This window comes from Sebastes fasciatus, chromosome 8 (genome assembly GCF_043250625.1).
Source record: "Sebastes fasciatus isolate fSebFas1 chromosome 8, fSebFas1.pri, whole genome shotgun sequence".
Classification (NCBI taxonomy): Eukaryota; Metazoa; Chordata; class Actinopteri; order Perciformes; family Sebastidae; genus Sebastes; species Sebastes fasciatus.
This window is the reverse complement of record NC_133802.1, coordinates 26,306,918-26,327,843: the sequence shown is the minus strand read 5'-3', so window position 1 is coordinate 26,327,843 and position 20,926 is coordinate 26,306,918. Positions and strand designations below refer to the sequence as shown.

At 40.2% G+C, this 20,926-nt stretch overlaps 1 protein-coding gene across 5 annotated transcripts in view; it reads left to right on the top strand.

Annotated features, from left to right (window-relative positions):
* Positions 1-20,598, top strand: part of bsna (bassoon presynaptic cytomatrix protein a) — a 186,114-nt gene extending 165,516 nt beyond the window's left edge. For all 5 annotated transcript variants that reach the window (XM_074644677.1, XM_074644678.1, XM_074644681.1 and 2 more), the window contains 7 exons: positions 1,718-2,067; positions 5,571-5,664; positions 7,390-7,521; positions 8,415-8,470; positions 10,595-10,736; positions 11,358-11,451; positions 17,926-20,598. In XM_074644677.1, the coding sequence (XP_074500778.1) occupies positions 1,718-2,067; positions 5,571-5,664; positions 7,390-7,521; positions 8,415-8,455 (617 nt within the window). In that variant the 3' untranslated portion in view covers positions 8,456-8,470; positions 10,595-10,736; positions 11,358-11,451; positions 17,926-20,598. The remainder of the gene's footprint in view (positions 1-1,717; positions 2,068-5,570; positions 5,665-7,389; positions 7,522-8,414; positions 8,471-10,594; positions 10,737-11,357; positions 11,452-17,925) is intronic.
* The last annotated feature ends 328 nt before the right edge of the window (positions 20,599-20,926 follow it).

The following is a 20,926-nucleotide window of genomic DNA, read 5'->3' as shown; positions in this document are numbered from 1 at the left end:
TTTTGTGCTGTTAATTGATTTCCAATAATAAATATAAACATACATTTGGATAAAGCAAGCATATTTGCCCACTCCCATGTTGATAACAGTATTAAATACTTGACAAATCTCCTCATTTTGAAAAGAATGTGCAATTAATTTTCGATTAATCACGATTAAATATTTAATCAATTGACAGCCCTAGATAGAATAGAAAACGATGCTATTTAGCTCATTGTTTGTTTGATTATTCAGCTAACTGATTAATTTATTGATTGGTATTTTTTTAACTGCTTGTGCATCTCTTTAACTGCTCAGAAATGATGGTATAATATTACATATTATAGAGATAGAGAGTCATTAGAGCATTTAGAAGACGTTTAAGAAGCAGTTAAAAGAGGCAGCATTCAAAAGTCATTTGCTCATTCAGTTTAAGACTGGAATAATATTAGACCTCATTCAGATTTTGGCCAGTGTAGGCGGTCTGGCGCCTGTCCAGAATGAGCAGTGGTGCCAAACTGTCTTCATTTAAAACTAATTATATGTCTGCGACTTGATAAGTCACAGGGATATAATTCTAATTCACAATTTTACAATCTGTACAGCATACGACATCCTCTGTCCTTAGACCCTTGATTCGGAGAAGGAAAAACTTACCCAATAAACCTTTTAACAGGGTCAAAAAGGAAGAGAGGAGGAGGGATCCCTCTCTCTGGACATTCAGACATGCAGTAGATGTTGTGTGTACAGAATAGACAGACGTTTTTAAATTACAAAATGAACAATCAGGATTTTTGGTGTTCTTTCTTATCAGTAAGCTAAATCTTACTAACTATTGCACGCACTATTGAGTCCTCCTGGATCAGTAAGACCATATTGAATGAATGAAGTGACATTTTTATAAATGCATCCCACAGACCTAAACTAAGTTTCTATAGTAGACCCTCATATTATTCCTGGAGCAATAATAAGCTGTGATTCTTGGATAAGATCCCTGGGAATTTCTTATTTAGGTCTGAGGCAGAAATATTTAATACGCCCCGTTATTCAGTTTATGCTCTTTTACAGTCAACTGTTCCCTCAGGGATCAATAGTTTTTAATGAACTATATCAAGCGTAACTTTTCAAAGGAAATGTTTTCTCCCGGGGCAGCACGGCGGCTGTGTTCTTAGCAGTGTACTCATTAAATCGCTGGTTTGATCTTTGCTCACAACATTTGTTGCTTGTCATGCTCGCTCTCATTGCTGCTTCACCTGTCAATTGGCATCGTATACAATGTAATAAAAACTGAAATGCCATTATAATAATAAGAAAACCTTACTGTAAAATGCATACTGCGGTTCCTTAATCAGCAGATTTGACTTTTAGTTTCACAAAAACTTTCTCACAGGCAGAAATAATCTGATTCAGTTAGACCTCGCTGACTGGAGCTTATCAGCCGAGGTTTTCTATCGAGGAACTGCTCACTTAAGAAAAGGAAGAGACGATGTGGAGATCACAGACGTATCGACTGAATCCTTTTGGCACATGATTACTTTAAGCTGTCAGTCATTCCCTTCATTTTGACACCATGCAAAGGCTTTCAGGGTTCAGAGTACTGCTGCTATTCTCTCTTGTTTTATAGTGTCTGCTATAAAAGGTGACTGGATTTTCTTTCTTGTGGTGAGATGAGACAATTTTAGAACAATGAACACAAACCTTTCATTAAAAAAAATCCCCCCTCCCTTCCTCCATTCAGGCTCCTCCAGGTCTGGCAGCTCTACCCGGGGTCAGGGCCCCGTCGGTGGGCCTACGGGATCAGGGCGACAGGGTGGTCCGGGCTCCCAGATAGACGGACCTCCAGGACAGAGGACCCAGCTCCAACAACAAGCCCAGACATCAGCGGCCAGGGTTGGGCAGCCCGGTGTCGCAGCGACAACCGGACCGCAGCAACAGCCCCCAGTCCAGGGACAAGGCATGGGTATGGGCATGGGCATGGGCATGGGCATGGGGCCAGGCCAGGCCAAGCCAGGACAGATGGGACCAGCGGGTGGACCCATGGGGCAGGCCAGGCAGACTGGTCCCCCAGGAACCGCACCAGCCACCATGGTGAGTACAGACACGGAAGACTAGTAGTGGAAAGAAATAGAAAAGGAGAATGTGAGCAAGTCTTATTTCCGTTTTACATGATGAAGAGATGGTGTGATAATGATAGTTCTTTTTCTGTTTGAACAAAAATAATAACCAGCACTGTTAAAATGCTGTTCAGCAGCATATATGGAAATGCATTATTAGGCTATGCAAATAACATTTATTTATACAATTAACACATGAAATGATGAAGGCACTTGCAAACGGCAAGGTAGTACAACATGTAAACTTTGGTGACGCATTTTGACCTCTTAAGATTTCCTTAAAAACATTTTTTTTTTCTTTTTACTAAATGAACCAAAGCACTGACAACGGGGAAGATCTTGAGTAGATAATAATGAGAATAAATATGAAACAAAATTGAAATCATACCAAAGGGATCAGATTTACAGTCATTTATATTTTTCCATCACTGCATGGTGTTTGTGATTGATGTGGCATTTTGAAACGAGAGAAGTATATATATTTATATACTGTACTATATACCTCCTCTGTTAGTGATGTTGTCTTGCAGAACTAATGTACCAAAGATTATAGTTATATTTCAACACGATATCACGCAAAAGCGTGTAATAGACCCGCCTGTCCACTAGAGGATAGCAAGTCATGAATATAAAGGTGCAGTACCAGCAGGGGGCAACAAAACCACTTAGTTAGGTTTAGGAAAAACACCGTGGTTGGGCTAAAAAAGAAGTACGTAAACTAAGTAAATAACGTACGGAAAACATGTCTCAAACGTCACTAATGTAACTTACAAAACAAAACACTGGTCTCCTGGTTGAAAGTCCTGTGTTTGTTGGACCCATCCACCTCCCCTCCCACCCGCCACAAGCAGCCTTTCTCACTTTTTATTCTACGTCACTAGCTCTGAGCACAGCATATTCACGCAGATGGCATTTACATTGCAGTCACTACAGACTACACAGCGTACACATGACACATCTTAAACAAGAAGGGTGTTCTTATTGCACGCTAAATGCCTTGCGCATTATCGTGTCATTCATACGCCTGTATGTTTTTTGTCACGAAAATATAACTTTTTTGATCTGATCTTGATCTTGACATAACAAGCCTGTTTCCTGAGGTCACAAAAAAAGTATTTCGTGATCATGACAAAACTGTCTTCAGCATCTTGTTATCTCCATGTAAACAAACCATTTTGATGAGAACATTTTTATCTCCCTCTGTTAATCCTGTTCTTAATAATTTAACATTTTCATCCTCCTGCATCTTTCAATGCTTCAGTTTATATTCATTCATCCCTCCAACCTCCATGCTACTCTTCTTCGCAGTCATACCATTTTTTGCACCAGCTTTTCCTTTCACCTTTTCCTAGTTTCCAGCCAGACTTCCCCCCCTCAGCCCCTTGCTTTCCCTCCATCCCCCTCCCATGTCCCTCCATGTTCCCAGAGATAAGAGCTGGTCCATCTCCTCCCAGTTCAGATGGTTTATTTAAATTCTGTGTTGGCAGGCCTTATCTAACACTGTGATTAACACAGAGGCAGCTGATAACTGAATGTAGCTGATTCACTGTCTGCTAGACGCTCAAGAAATTGGCACTCAAAATGTCTCCCTGCAAAAATCTATTGCGCCCTGCATTCAGTCCATAATCATAAATCCATGCAAATCTATTTTCTATTGGAGTCTAAAAGTCTGATTATGACATTTAACAGGAGGATTCAGATAGTTTAATGATTCTCTTCCTGAATTCATTCTGTCTCTAGTAAATACATGAATGTGTTGCCAATGAAGTTCCCAAAGCCACCGTCACCGTGTCCCAAAATGATTCACGAAGGGTTTTCACTGCTGAAAGGCGTTCATGATTTTCACATTGCTGCATTGTCGTACTATCAGCGGGGAAGCAAAGTGAAATAATTCATATGGTCTGATATCAAATTATGCAGGAATTTGTGTTGGAAATGATCCTGAACGCTCCGCTGTGGAATAGCACCGACAGGAAGCCGTAAACTGTATTTGTCATTTGATTATTATTCAGTCTGCAAACTCATACACTTACACTCTTATGTTAGGTCCATTGAGTAATTAAAAGCATTGATTAAGTGGCTGTAAATAATGAAATGCTGCACAGTGCATCATAATGCACCACTCCTGCTTTGCTGCAGCTGAACTGGAGTCAGTGTCTGTCAAGTCAAGTCAAGTGTATTGATGGAGTGTCTTTAAACAGGAGTGACACAAAAGTAAGACCATAAAAGAGAGAGAGAGAGAGAGAGAGAGATATTAAAACAGGGCTGCATTTCCTGTGTTCAGATACCAACTGTTATAGTGATGGATATCAGGAAAGGTCTGGTCTGCATCTTTCCTGAAGCTATTCTCTGTCGGTGCAGCAGCCGCTGTAGTTCAGTCCTGGAAAGAAACACAGCTACACAAAAGCATTCAAACCGCTCACAGTGACTCAGCAGATATCAAACAAGTTGACTCAGACAAAGAGATGAGGTGGGGCAATGATGCAGGAAAATGTGGGTCCAGATTGAAAAATATTGAAGTTATCCTTTTAAAAGTTTCATACAAAGACATAAAAACACAAATAACAGACTTAAAAACAGAAAAACGAAAAGTTAAAAACAACATAAAAACATATTCAAGTAAAAGAGACAACAGATTTAAAACAAACAGCAAGTTACATCAACCAGATAATCTTCAGGACAAGTACATTTAGTGCTTGAATAATTTTTAATCCTGTTTTTAAAATCTTGCGTACATATAAAATAATCAAGTTTAAAATTTCTCTGTAGCTCACACCAAGATGATGGTCCAAAAACTTTAAAAGCGCTTGTATATTACATATCAGAGTTTTCAGTTTACATTTGCAATGAACAATTTTTCAGCCTTCCGCAGATTTTCTGGGAGGTGTATGTACATAAATTATTTTGTATCATCAGATTGCTGAGCGATAGTCTCATTTCGGGTGTGTGCCTAATAGCCTATTTTAACTACAACAACAATATAATTACAATGATTAAATACTTTTCCGCTGAAGAGAGATGTTTCCCAAAAGTTATTATATTCTAAATATTATTTGCCTGGACAAGAAAGAAAGCAAACGAGACGTGGTCAACTAGTTTTTCTTCAATCATAAAACTCTGAACGGATCTCCAAGCAAAGGTCTGACAGTTGACTGTGTTGACGATGTTGAAACTCATCATTCAGTCAGTCATCAGTCACGTCCTTCAGTGAGATGTCACAACACAACACAATAGAGAGCAGCCTTCTCTGTCACCCTCTGTCAGTCTCTCCATCTTTCTTTTCTCTCTCTTTTCTTTATTGTGAATATCCAAGAGCTGTTTCTCCCCCACTGTCTCCAATTACCAGTTTACTGTGAAAAGGTATATATACAGCACTGAGCGGTTTGTGTTACTAAATGATGAGCTTCATGCTTTCCCTCCACGGTTACTCCTGCTGTTTTATGTGTTTTATCTCTCTCTCTGTTTCTGTCTCTGCAGGCCAAGATCGACACGGCTCCGGTAACAGCGATTGGAGCGAAGGCAGCGCCCGTCATGGCCACAAAAACCGCCCAGCCCCCACTGACAGGCATAGGTACAGTATAATCATCACACACAGAGACTCCCAGCACTCTCACGTCCTGCCCGCTGTGTCTCCGTTATGTAACCGGTGTGTGCTGTCTCATCTAATCTGAGATTAATCTGTAGATAATCCCACAATGGAAAACACACAGGAGGGGTTTCACTTCATGGCAGCAGATCAGCCTCAGTGTGCCAAGTCACTTATGTAGTGAGTTGGTCAGTTAGTTCATTTGGTATTAAGTCATTCAGTTAATTTGTTGGATAGTAGGAAAGTTCTGGAGACTTTTATATCCGATACCAAAACTCAATGCTGATGCAGGAAGTAGTTTGTCTCACATCCTACAAACAGATTTGATCAATAGATAATAGGCAACAATTCTGACTGATTGATGAATCGTTTAAAGGGACTGTTTGTAACTTCTTACACGTATAAAACCAATCCGGGTCGGTGTCCCATGCCAACACTACGATCAGCAGTGATTCATGGAGAGACCTTCGTCTGGTCAGCTAACATTACTGCCAAGTAGGTGAAATATAGAGTGATATTGTGGTTTTAGCTGACGTGTGTCGCCTCACTGTGTTGAGCAATGCTCGTTCATGTCTGCGTAGAGCGAGCACAAGCGCGAGCCCAACACTGACTTTCGTTGACTTAACAGCCACAGGTGTCGCTGTTAACAAGCAATTCTGATTCTAACAAACAGTCCTTTTAAATTATTTTAAAGTAAAAACACAAACAAAATTACGAATTAATAACTACTTATAAGTAAATATTTGCTGAATTCTTCTGAATATCCCGTAGTTTTAGAGCAGTTGTTGAACAAATGATGTTTGTATATGTCAATTTAGGAAATTGTGTTTGTTATTTCACTAGTTTCTGTCATTTTATTGATTCATTAATCTAACTGTCAAATTAATCAATAATGGAAATAATCACTAGCTGCCGCCGTAGATCTTTCCCTTTTCTTAAAGGAATAGTTCACCCAAAAACAATTCAAATTGTATATAGTGCTCCAACACGTTCTTATCCCAACTCGTCACATACTGCCCGCTTTGTCACGCCCCCTTTGGTCACTTTATTTTTGGCATCAAAACCACTGTAGTTACCCTATCCGCGTCCCGATCATAAGTATTAACAGTGTTCTGCATTTTGTTTTTTATTTTTAGGAATAATAAAAATAAAAAAACACCAGGGTTTTACAGAATTGTCCAGTGTCAATATTTTGATATATCAGTCAGTTCTTTAGCGTAAGTTGGTTGTTAAGTAGTTAATAAATTAGTTTCATGGTCAGCAAACAATGAGGAGATCTCAAGTAACGACTGAAGCAACATCTGTACAGACAATCTGGCAACTAAACACTGGAAGCCCATGTAAGTCTATACAGGAGGAGACCTAATGAGTAAAGAGACGTACAGGCTGAATCAGTTCACTGGCAGGACAGGAGGAATTCAACAGGGGCTACTAGTGCAACTGAAGGATGAGACATCTTCTCTACTGCCCACACTGTTTGATTTACAAGTGATTTTTTGGAAAGTGCAATGAAAAGACACGGAGCACTTGGCACCACAGATGTCATCATAAAAAATACGCACACTGACAGACGCCATCTGATATTAGACCTGCACAGATACTGACATCTCTTGTCCTCTGGATACATCTCTGTCTTTTCCTTTCCTCACTTCTCTCTCTTCTCTATCCTGTCATCCATCCTCCCTTCATCTCTCTGTTTTTTCCGTACAGGATCCAAGGCGGCTCCTAGGCCAGGAGGTATTGGCAGCGCAGCAGCAGGTCAGCCTGGCGTGGAGGGAGAAGGCATGTTGTCCAAAATCCTCCCTGGATCTGCCGCTGAGCAGGCCGGCAAACTGGGAGAAGGTACAGCAAACACATCACTTCATAACAGCACACTTTAAACAAGTGACTGGGCCATGATATAATGAAAGACATCAGTCATATTGAAAAACTATTACTATTGACTATCACCATGTTAATAGTGTAATAATTGTTGGAGAAAAGTAGTTATTTTACTTCATTACTTGCCTTAAATAATAACGCATGGCTGGATTATTATTATTATTGAACAACAGACTACTACCAGACACAGGCACCCAAGGGTTCAAGGGGCCCCTGGTGACTGTTAACATTTCATTTCAAAGTTAATTAAATGACAACAAAGAGAGAGACAAGCAAACCAACAAAATAACTACAAAAAGATTCAAAATAACAACAGAGAGGCGCAAAACGTCTAAAGAGAGACAAAACAATTATAGAGAGACAAAATGTTACGGCAAAGAAACTCAAGACGACTACAGAGAAACAAAAAGTGTCTACAAAGAAACTCAAAATGACTACAGAAAGACAAAAAATGACTACAAAGAGACACAAAACGACTATAGAGATACAAAATGTTACTACAAAGAAACTCAAGACGACTACAGAGAGACAAAAAGTGACTACAAAGAGACACAGAATTACTACAGTGAGATAAACAGTGGCTACAATGACACACAAGATGAATACAGAGAGACACAAGGAGACTACAAAGAGACACATATCACTACAGAGAGACAAAAAGTGACTACAAAGAGACACAGAATTACTACAGTCGGATAAACAGTGGCTACAATGAGACACAAGATGACTAAAGAGACAAAAACTACTACAAAAGAGACATAAAATGACTACAGAGAGACAGAAGTTTTACTGCTAAGTTCTCACCCCTCAGTTAACATCTATTTAATTTCTTTTTCTTGTCCACTTTCCTCCAGCTATCACCGGTTTTGGCAAGAAGTTCCAATCTTTCTTCTGAGGTGCTAAGATTAAGGTTTGTATTTCTTTCATTCCTTTCTCCTGTATGTATCCCAATAAGTCATGTGCAAAGTCAGACCTGAAGAAGACAGATCATTCATAAGAGAAGCAGCACTGAAAGCAGACGAGGGAGCTGGAAGGTGATTTATTATCTACCGGGGCTTTTATTTTATAGGAAAGGTTGTAGCTGAGGTTCTTCCCTCAGGCAGTTCGAAAGGAGCTGTTTGCAATTCAACTCCATTTAATTTATTGTCTTGTTTTTACCTGAGCTGAAGATTGTGTGCATTATTTATGAACTGCTCACAGGGATTTTATGTAGAACTCTCTTAAATAAAAGTCATAATACAGTTTATAAAATGCAGCCAACAGCTTGACTGTACGTCTGGCAAAGACTACTCTCCTGCGTATCAGAAGATACAAGATAATGATCAGACAGCAGCAATATTTTTGCTCAATGATTCACATACAAAGAGCTGGAAACATTTCTTTTGTGCATCTCAACATTAGGTATAAAAATAAATCTGTGAGATGCTGCTGGTTCAAAGTGTACCGGGATGTTGACAGATAGCTACAGCATGTTGTGTTTTGACTTTTGTAGGCAGCAGAGTGGGCGGCTTAAAGTGGTTTACTCAGAATAGGCAGTGTGTTCCTAACGCAGTGTGTCTACGTCTCAGTGTTTGTGTGTTTTCTTCTCTGTCTGTGTTTCTTATTTTTGCTCCTCTGGCTGCTCTGCATGTGCAGCGGGAACATTTAACATTGACAGTGACGACTTGTTCGTACTATGACGCACTGTCTGCATCAAACAGGATGCATGTTTACACCGCAGGTTATCACAGCTGAATATACACTGCTGTGATGCAGCGGCTTTAAGTCGAGGGTACATATACTGTAACAACGTATCCTCATACAACGGTTTGTATGATATGAAAAGCTAATCCTTATTTTTATGTTCTCCTACGAATGTCCAGCAACACATAACAATTTTCTTTTCAAAATAAACTTGCGTCTTCACAGGAAACAACTTGGTTAGGTTTAGGCAACAAAATTACTTAGTTAGGTTTAGGAAAAGATCATGGTTTGGGTTAAAATAACTACTGAAGTGGCGTAACTTAAGTACGGAAGTTACGTGACAAAAAAAAGTCAACGTTCTGGTTTCACACGGGACACAAACACCGGTCTCCTGGGCGAATGTCCGGTTTTTGTTGTTTGTTGTTTTTGGATCCACCCAAACCTCCTAAATGGCGTATGAATGACACGGTAACCGCAAGTCATTTCATGTGCAATAAGAACGTCATTCTTGCTTTTGGCGTGTCATTTGTACGCCATGTAGTCTGTACTGAGTTCAATGAAAGACTGCTTGTGATGGACGGGAAGGGAGGTGGATGGGTCCAACAAACACAGGACTTTCAACCAGGAGACCAGTGTTCGTGTCCCAAAGAGTTGTCGAGTTATTTTGCAGTTACGTTAGTGACATTTGTGACGTATTTTGCATACTTCTGTTATGTTGTTTCCGTACATATTTTACTTAGTTTACGTACTCATTTTAAGCCCAACCATGAAGTTTTTCCTAAACCTAACTAAGTGGTTTTGTTGCCTAAACCTAACTGCGGCCGTTACCGTAGTTTTATTGTGTGGCGTAAAAATGACTCGTTAAAGAGGCGTACGGACATGCGAAAAGGCTAAAATGCGTTCTCATGACACGCGGAATGTCCTTGTAATGTCGTGCTATTTATACGGGGGGGTGGAGAGGGGGTTATGCTTTGAAATTTGATTTACTTGAGACTTGACCTTCCAAAAAACATGAAACCAAAAACAAGTCTCAAGTTTTTGATGTTTTAAAATCCCAGAACAATGAAAAATAAATAATACAACACCAGACAGGCCTTGCACGGCCACACATGTTTAATATTTAATTATTGGGACTGTGCATTGAAAATGTTCTCATGTTCGAAGGCATTGAGGGATCTGACGATTTGCAGCTTGACTTGCATTTTGTTTAAGACGTTTTTGAAGACCTTCCTCAAATGACGGGAGACTTCTTTCGATGGGGAATCCCACTCTGAATATGAAATAACCTACCTGCTGTTGAACATTAAATTAAAAAAAGAATATTAAATAAACTGACTGAATGTATTTGCAGGACTATGTAAATGTCAAATGACGAAGTCACGAGGCCCCGTACCAGAAAAACCTGTGAAGATCCCCCTGCTTTTGTTTTACTAAAAGAGAGAGAGGAAGGAGAGAGAGAGAGAGGGGAACAGGGAGGAGAGCTGAGCATACTGGTGAGTATTTAAATTTAACCTGCAAATACTGTAAATCTTAGTATCTTCTACCACAGTTTCAAGGCCAGGAATTGTGGCATGCAGGTTTTCATTCACCAGCTGCTTTCACTAATTACCTCACCATCAACCAGCAGAGCTGATCATTACAATCAGCTGCTGCAGTGGTTCAACTGCATGTTTGGTTGCAACAGAAAATGTTGAGCCTTTGCCAAGAATCAAGTTCAATAGAGAGGCGAAGTCCCACCCCTTGGATCTTGACATGAACGCTACCGACAAATCAAGAAACTAAATGAACAGAGCATTATTTTAGTGACCAAAATGAATGGTGCGTTCGGGTGACCATCATTAACATGTTAAGGAAAGCACCAAGAAGTTACCCACAAAAAAATGTGTACAGTAAATGGGGAACCGTGGCAAGCTCCATGATGGCAAAGTATCGTACAGTTTGGACCTTTAACTTAAAAATATTCATATAACTTTATGCAACACTTCAACAGTGTATCCTGTGGGTACATTGGGATACAGTGGATATTATGTCTGGTCCAGTAATGTCCAACTATGTATCAGGATGTTTCTATTAATTCAAATGTCTGGTCTGAATACTGCTGCTTCCTCTTGCAGCCAACAAGGACTGGAATCCTCTGGATGCTTCATGTCTCAGGCCTGAGCACACACTGGCAGAGAGAACATGCTGCTCTCTCTGGCAGGTCAGACAGTAAGTCACTTTAACTTTTCCCCGACGATATATTTTTTAAACCACACTGCAAAACTTTCCCACTGAGTAAAATTCTAAACATTTACTTTGTAGTTTAACGTAAAAACACTGCAAAAAAAAAACATCACAAATTATTCAGAAATATTAAAGGTTCCCTGTGGAGTTTTGTAAACTCAACTTTGAAAATGTTTTATGAGGAAACGAAATGTATTCAACACATTTGTTAGATACACACAATGCATTTGTGAGTAACACTGAATGTAAATATAACTTTTGTTTGTTTACAAGAAAACTCCGCAGGGCGTCTTTAAAAAAAATATATATCCGAGCAACATTAATCAAACCCTTAAGAGACAAATCCTGTACACTTGAGCAGGAAAGTACAATTTTGATTTACTTATCACTTTGTATTCAGGACAATTGTACATCTGTAATTCTCCATCTTCATATCTTCATCTTTGTCATGTGGAGACGAGCTGTCTGTGCCGCTTGTTCCTGCAGCTCAGCCTGAAGCCAGTTTTGTCGCTGCTTCTGTGTTTTTGCAGCTGTTGTGTTGTGGCCTGCTCCTGAAAATCACTGGCATCTGGGTAGTGTGAGTTTAAAAGCCTGCAGTCAGCTCGACCAGAAATAAATCAGCAAGTCATTCTTGTTCCAAAAGCATGCCGGTGATTAATGAGCCGCTGTCTGATTTGAACCTATTAGAGTAAATTGACAATGAAACATCAAACAGAGAGGATCACAATCAGGCTTGTAGCTCATTTTGCCTCTTGATGAACCAAAGAATCAAGGAAAACGCCGCTCGGAAATTAAACTAAACTGACATCAATGTCTTTAATCGGCATTCAGTGTGACACACACTGAGCCTAACAAACTGCGAAGTCTCTCACAACACCTGATGTGTTTCCTTTTGTTCTGTGATATCATTGCACATTGGTGTCTTTTAAAATCTAAAAATGTTCAAGGTTTATTTAGATGTTTATTCATCTTCACATTGATAACAGCTTCACTGAAGTCACAATTATTTCTCAGGTGTGACGAACACCTAAAAACCTCACAACCTAAATATAAACCAGTGAGACAAAACTGTAAATGTGTATTATATTATTATTTATTATATATTGAAACACTTTTAAAAACTCTCCTACATAGTTTTGCTTCATGCCAACTTAGTCAGGTTGTGCTCGAGTATTGGCTATAAATAGCTGTTGAAGAAAAAGGTAACGCCGTACCGTTCTCAGAACATTTTCCCACGTGATCTGACGTAGGTTTCTGCATGATGACGCTGCTACATAAACAGTATATATACATCTTTAAAGTCGGTGTATTAATGTTACATACAGTAACTTAGAGGCCAGTCGGCATGCTCCCAGTTTGGAGAAGCCGACAGGAGTAGCGGCACAGAAACTGAGCAAGGTATTGCTGTGGACACCACGTTAGTTCAGATCCGAAAGTCACACAATAACACAAACAAACTAACCGATCGATGCAGCGGCAGACCAGCAACTCCCGTGTTCTGCAAAGTAAAATGACTGTTTTTGTGAATGGAGTCTGGTGGCTTTGAACACAGCGATAAAACGGTTTCAGTTCCCCGTCGGAAAGGGCTGTCTGATGGTAAGGTAGAAAAGCAGAGAAAATATTCTAAATATAGCGTACACTTAAACTGATGTAGATTTTTTTTAGGTGGCTAGGAGCTGCTTTATCTCGCCATCAGACAGCCCTTTCCGACGGGGAACCGACACCGTTATATGGCTCTCTTCAAAGCCACCAGACTCCATTGAATAAAACAGTAATTTTACTCTGCAGAACATGGGAGTATACATACAACCCCACTTCAAAAATTCCAAACTATCCCTTTCAGTTATTTCCAAACACAGCACAACTAACTTTGACTAGCGTTCACTTTATTCATAACCTTATTGATTAGCTTCGATTAGCTTACTTTGGTAACCTACAACACTGCTTTTTTACAACGGCTGAGTGGGCGTTTCCATTTGAAAAAAAAAAAAACAGAACACAGATGGACCCGCCCTTTAATGTGTGTTACAAATACAGGATTTGTTGCATAAAGTTTCAGAAGTAGAGGTTCAACGTATCACACATTTTTTCCTTTGCATATGACTGAAAAATGTGTTGTATTTAAAGTCAACTATTCAAGTCACGGTTTTGCTAGCATAGTTTTGCTGGCAACATTAGTTCACTTACTACCTTGGTAATCATCAAATAGTAATCATGCATTATTCGCCGAGAGTGGATTTTGCAGGGAAGTAAATAAAATACGTCGACAGTGAATGTTTTGCAGACAAGGTTTGAGCTGTAAACTCAATTCCTGGCATGGCTCTGATAAAGGGTGCAGATGTGTTTTGTGTGAAAATAGAAGCAAAATCTGTTACATGCTTCTTTTTGTTCATTGAAAGTACAGTACAGTGTTTTTCTTGGTGCAGTGGGTATTGAAGCTTTTGATGCACCATGGGGGGAAGAGCAGGCACTGATGTTGCAGCTGTATTTCAGAGCGTGCACAGTGTTGCATATGTGCCATAAAAGATAATGTACCGAGCCTGGACTCTGCGTGTTTCTGTGTGCTGTGCAGCCATGCGCTGACTAACTGCCTCATGTGACCCTCTCTCCTCCCACACTTTACCGCTGGTGTCAAACATCACTGCTTCTTTCTTTTGCTCTCGTTTTCTCTCCTCTCTCTCTCTCTCTGTCAGGAAGGTTCTCACTTTCTCATTCTCTTTCTCTCACTGCACGACTTGTCTTGTTTCTTCTATCACTGTAAGGATCTCCCCCTTTTTTGTTCTGCCTCTGACATTTCTACTTTCATCCCCCATAAAGAAGAAATGTCTTGCTCTCTCAACTCCATTCTGTCTCTGTGTTTTTTGGTACGCTATGTGGCCAAAAGTATCTGGACGCCCGAACGTTACACACACAAATGTGATGGTTGAACATCTCATTGTTATCAGAATAGCCTCCACTCCTCTTTTGGAGCCTGGCTGCAGGGATTTTCTCCCATTCAGCCACAAGAGTATTAGTGAGGTTGGCCATTGATGTCACCCTGGCTCACAGTCAACCTTCCAGTTCAGCCCTGAGGTGTTGGACGGGGTTGAGGTCAGAACTCGGTGCAAATCAGTCAACTTCTTTCACACCAACTGGGAAAACTGGACCACACTTTGTGCACAGGGAAATCGTCATGTTGAAACCAGAAAGGGCGTTCCCCAAACTGTTGCCAGAACATTGGAAACACACTGCTGGCTAAAATATCCTCATATGCTGTAGCTTAAAAAAATCCCTTAACTGGAACTACGAGAGGCAAATTGACACATGTTCTTTTAAACAGACTCATGACAGTTGTGGAAAGTTAGTTATATCTGCGCGACTACTTCACTCAGAGCAGCTGTCAATTATGACGTCTCAGCCCCTTTTTTATAGCATTAAATAACAAATTAAAACCAAATTTGTCAGAAAAATGAACATATCCAGGATATCAGCATGATAAGAACTAACTAAAATGACAGAATTTATTTGACGTGTACTTTGACTTTTTAGTTTGGCACATGTCCCATCCACTTACATGGAGGGGGCGGGCTTTATGACCTATTGAGAGGCAAAGTCCCGCCCCTTCCGATGTCCCCCATGGGACTTTATTTTAGAAAAAAATATGAACAGTAGTCAACGGCGAGAGACAAATATTTTTTATTAAATAACACATATGTTTGTCAATTTAAAAAATAATTTTTCAAGTCGCAGTTTGTCGTAGTATCATTTAGTTTTGTGTGAAACTGCTCAGTGAACTACATCTCTCGTCTCACACAATAAATGTCACCAACGCTAGCTAACTGGATAACTTAGCTAAGTTCCAAGCACAAATGAAACGTTATCGTACCTGATGTGTTTTATCCAGCGACTCCTGGTCTTTTTATCAAACGGGAAGCGAATGAACGATCAGACCCGTTGCTGGTGTAAGTACATCCAGTACGAAACACACAGGCATCGTAGCTTCAGAGAGAGAGACGTCACTTACATGACTTTGGTGTGTGTAGTCTTTTTAATTATGTATTTTCACAGTCTTATATTTTTTACAACAAACTGTGACTTTCTCGACTTCCAAAATTATCGTTTAAATTGACAAACATCATATGTGTGACTCATGGCGCAATTCAAACGGGATAAAAAAAAAAGTCTCTCGCCGTTCATATTTTGACCAAAATAAGGTCCCATGATGCACTGAAAGGGGCGGGGCTTCGCCCCTCTATACTGCAGCCGGCCACCAGGGGGCGATCGAGATATTTTAGCTTTACTTTTGGGGAGCTGTCATGTCGTCCATCTTTATATACAGTCTACGGTCCATATGCTGTGTGTCCTTTTGGCCATGTAGTGTTTTTTTCCCCCTCCATCTCTTTGTCCAGTGAGTCAGTTAGCTGTTTGTTGTGTACTGGCCCTTTGGGGGCCTGTGTTCACTGGAACAGATTAAGCCTGCTGCTGGGCAACATGTAAATATACAGCATGTTTGGAGCAGTTAATCTGAGTCAGGCACAGTGGGAGAGAAAACCAGAAGGCAGTGATTCTAAAAAAGATGCATACAGTGTATATTCATTTGGGAAACACACTGGACCTACCAGTCAATGGGATTATAGACTCCCAAAGCTTCAAAAATATGACACCTTATTAGGAATGAAATAGTACATTTACAGATGTTAGTCACACACATACATAAATCTCCTATTGTTTGAAACACACAAAAATGACAAAATGAGTCATTCTGTGTTCGTACCAGAAAGTTTTACAGATGAATTTAAAGGTGATTTGCAGGACTCAGGGTTGAAACACATCGTCAGAGACGCTGGAGGCCACAGTGGCCACAGGTGTGCTAGTGTCTGGGGCACACAGGTGTTTTGCATTGGGGCTAATTACTGCAGTGTCTATATATACCCTGAAGAGCTCTCTCGTTCTGTTTGCCCTGTTAGCCCGAGGCAGGGAGACGGTTTATGACCAAAGAGCGTGTGCAGCTCCCAGTTTGCAGAATAAATAATAGCTAAACAAATATTAAAACAAAGAACACAAACTAGTTTGCACAATGAGAAGGCCTCAATCTCGGAGCTGTGAAGCAAATATGAAGTGCCATATTACACAAGCGACTTCCCTTCCTGTGTTATTTCAGGCAGCGGCGTAACATGCACCCTTCCCATTGTATCGACAGGTGCTGTGTCAGCACAGGCTGACATGGTGTCTGGGGATGTTAGGAACATCTCTCCTGCTGCTGCTTGGTACAGCTGGTTCATGCTGGAAATACTCAGTAAAAAACATGTGCTGCAAAACATTTAGGGTAAAATTGTCCTGTGATAGATAAATGAAATATATGTGTTCAGCAAGAACCCCTTTACTGCACTAATGTGCTTTGAATGCAATGTGGATAAAACTACTGGTTTATGTCTCCCTTTTATATTTAATGAAAATCTCAAGAGAAGGGATGGTTTTGTTTTGCCAAAACTTGATTTAAAAATGTCCAAGCTTTTCATGTGGGGTGCATAAGTCCAGTTACCTTTTGACTTATTAAAGACAAATATTTAATGAGCTGGATGACAGAAAGCCTTCGTGTACAGTATATATAATGTAGATCAGCAGGATATTTCCTAGGCTTATCCACCATCTAGTGGCCAACTTCATTTTTACAGCATTACAGTTCCACACAGCAATCGCCTTCATTTGAGTAAGAGAGAGGCTCCCTGTGTGTCTGCCATTCAAATAAATGACCCCAAACTAAATTCCTTGACTACAGATGACTTAGAAGCAGCTTTAAAACACAAGACAACTGGTCAAAATTAGACTCTGAGTACAGAATCAGATCATTGATTTTGACTATTGTGTAATCTCCCCTGTCCTGCCTATGATATTATATTCTAGTAGTGTGTGTTGCCATTGATTGAATAGGTTTAGGCCCAATGCATTATCATCTTCAAATGGTTAGTGCACACACATTGTTCATTTATTGAACTCCTGTGTTGAAATAGAGATTTTCTATCTAACTATCAATCAAGGAATCTCTCTCTGTCTTCCTGTACGTCTTTTGCATAATTTCGAGAACCATTCATCCGATCAACTTCACACTTGGTGGGTGTTTTGCTGGGGACCCAAAGGGAGAGCTTTGTTGAATTTGGTGCAATTTGGACAGGTGACACATTCAGTATTTATGAACTTTGAATAAACAAGCGAACGGTGCTGCGTTTGCAGCGTTTGTTGCTCTTTATACTTCTGGTTCATGATTACATGGATTACATACGAATAGATTTTGTGGGATATATACGAATTATAGTGTATTACTTTACGTGAGGTATAGCTATGAACGGTATATGAGAAGAGCTTGACTATTGTTACAGTAATCTAAAAGTATCTTTATGAACATATCAAACATTCAGAGGCATATCATAAGGGTTGTGTTCAATAGTTTTGACTAAATTACCTTTTTTTTCTTTTTCACAGATCATGCCAAGCCAACATCCATCTTTAGAAGAACTATCCAGCGTCCCCAGCCAAAGAGTCTCCACCAAACTACCGCGGACCCTAGAACCAACCTGTAGCAGTTAAACACATCTCCGCCCCTTCATTACAAAAGATCAACTGGCAGCCAAAAACGACAGCAAAATTCAAAGAACGTTTTTTTGTTTTTGCTGCTCCTTCTTCATGCCAGTAGAGGGAGCTCTCACCGGAGATCTACACAGCTGTTGAAGACGAGTAGAACCACCTCCGCCCTCCATGTGGATTTAACACTGCAGCTTCGATGGAAGGAAATAAAAGAGTGGTGCAATTCTACTCCTATACGCTGACGACGCCATCGTTTATATGAGAGCTGCTTAACAGGAAATGGTAGCTTTACCACGGGCATGGTGGCATGCTAGGATCCTTGGTTTCACAGTCCTGTGCTCAAACTAGGAATAACAACAAACCAGCCCTCTCTCCTCTTTTCTATCTCTTCTCAAAGTAAAAAAAAAAAAAAGTGGGGAAAATGGAATAAAACTTTGCTAACAGGTTTTTCTGGTACAAAAGACCTCTTGTTACATCACCTGGTCGGAAATGGAAATGTCATGTTGAATGAATAAGACAACGCTAACGACGTAGCCGCGTGTCGGCTCGCGTTTCTTTCCACGGTTTGTTTCTATCTACATTCCAGATTGGAACTGTTAAAACCTTTTTGCTCCCCCTCGTCCTCACCTCTCTGCGTTTCTTGAATGCTGATTCTTCTTTATTTCGAAATCCCCGCCCAACGATCCTCAACTTGCCATGTCTTTAAAGAAGTGTATAGTGGATAAAAATAAATGTAGGAATTTGGAATGCATGGAACTTTATATCCAAGACCTTACACTGTTCATCATTACTTAACAGAGGCCATAAAGACACTGGGAAACACATCTTTTAGCTAGACGACGTAAACAATAACAAAGAAGAGAGATTTCCGGAGCAACACACAGGAATCGGGCCACAGGAATAAGAGGAGCCTTTTGTTATTTTAAGGGGAAAAAAATAGATTTGGAGTGAAGCCGTATATGTGGTTGGGTTGTTTTTCAGCCATTACAAAGCCATTAAGACAACATTTACCTGCAGTGCTTGTGGTGATGGGGTTTCTCCAACATGCTCCACAACATTTGGCTCTCAGATATTTCTCATGTTGTTGTTGGTGGTGATCATTTCTTGTGTTTCATTTTTTTTCTAATTTATTTTTATTTATTGCCTGGTTCTTATGTTGCAGGTTACCAATATCGCCTTAATCATTCTTAAATATTTTATTTTGAAGTAAAAACTGGCATGTTTTTTTATTACAACCTGTAAACATATTTTCATCACACCCTTTTTTATGTAGTAATATCAGCTGGAACACTGGCCACAGTGAGATTAATTTTTATTTTTGATAATTGTTTGTGATATTATTTTCTTTTATTTATGTTTTGTATTGTTTTGTTACCTTCATCATGCCCCCCTGTCAATTTTCTGACTCTTATTTATTATCAATACTTATAAAAGCAATAGAGTAAGAAAGTAAAGAGCACAATTGTGTCATTTTAAAAGTTGGAGGAATAGAAACGTGTTGCCTCCGTTTGTCTTACTTACCACTGATGTACCGCTAAAGTCTGACTTAAACGTACCACCAAACGTACTCTAATATTGTACTACTGCTGTACTAATACATCAGAGAGCAGGAGCTCACCTGTAAACAAAGAGTTCGGTACCACCCCAGATCTTCTCCTCCAACCAACATGTCTTCAATCAGCCAGTCAGTGGATCGGAGTGATACGCTGCTTGTATTAGCCAGCTGGAGTCTGATGTGAAAGCACTGCAGGGCAGCAGAGAGGCACTGAAAAGCAGACCAGTCACACATAAGCGGCAGAACTGGACTTGACGTCGTCACCTGCGGGGGTTTGGGTTTCAACGTGACTCTTCTGACCCTCCAAGATGGATGTTTATTGGGAGCCCCGCCAAGCTCCTTACATATCAGTGTGTATCAGCATGTGTCTTCACTCTGTCAAATGTGCACAGCACACGTGAAAGCACACTCGAGAAATGGTGTCAAAAAAGAAAAAAAAATCAGCACTCAATGTGACTGAGGAACCAAAAACAACACTTGGTTGTGTCACGAAGTCACTCGCCTTTTTTTAACTTTTCATTTTCTATCGTGGTGGCATCCAGACCTGTAACCCAACCCCCGAAAACCTCTCTCTCAGACTGTCAGTTGTCATGGAAACTTCTCAGGTCAGTGTTCTCCCTGCTGTTGCTCCTGCAGTGCATTGTGGGATCTGCGGTTCGGTACTCAAAACGTACTCTTGTCGGGCCAAAACATTGCGAGGCCTTCAGCAAAACCAACGAACCAACCAACTTACTGCTGTATATTGTCTGTGTGAACGCTCGCTGGGTAAACTTCGCATGCCACCCGGCGCAGAAAAACCTCGAAGTCACCTCTATATTGTTCTGTTCCTAATGTTTGTATGTATGTGTGTGGGGGTCTGTATGCGTGTATTTAACGACCATCATCCAATGTGGAAAAGAAAAGAAAAAAAACACGAGTTCAACCACAACAAATATGGTGGGCAGAAGAGGCGACCTCTCATCTCCAGTCCTTCTATGCAATGAATCATATTTGGGAAAAAAAAAAAAAAGCAGAAACACGAGGAGGAAAAAGGGAAGTGAAAATACACGAATGGGAGAAATCACATTGTTTATCACACCTGAGTTGTTCTAATATCATTCCCTCATAGATCCAAATAAGGAGATTCTGTGAGTTTGTTTGTGTATAATATAGGTCACCGGTAAGTTAGGAAATAATAAGAAGGGTCTTTGTATTACTTGTGTTTAACCTGGCACCGGGTTCAGGATCCCTTCTCATCTCCTAATGGGAGTTCCTGCCAAAGGGTTTCTCTCTAAAGATGTGTTCATGACAGCTGGGAAATGGCATTAAGAGCTGAGAGGACGAGTAAAGCGACGGCAGTGTTGC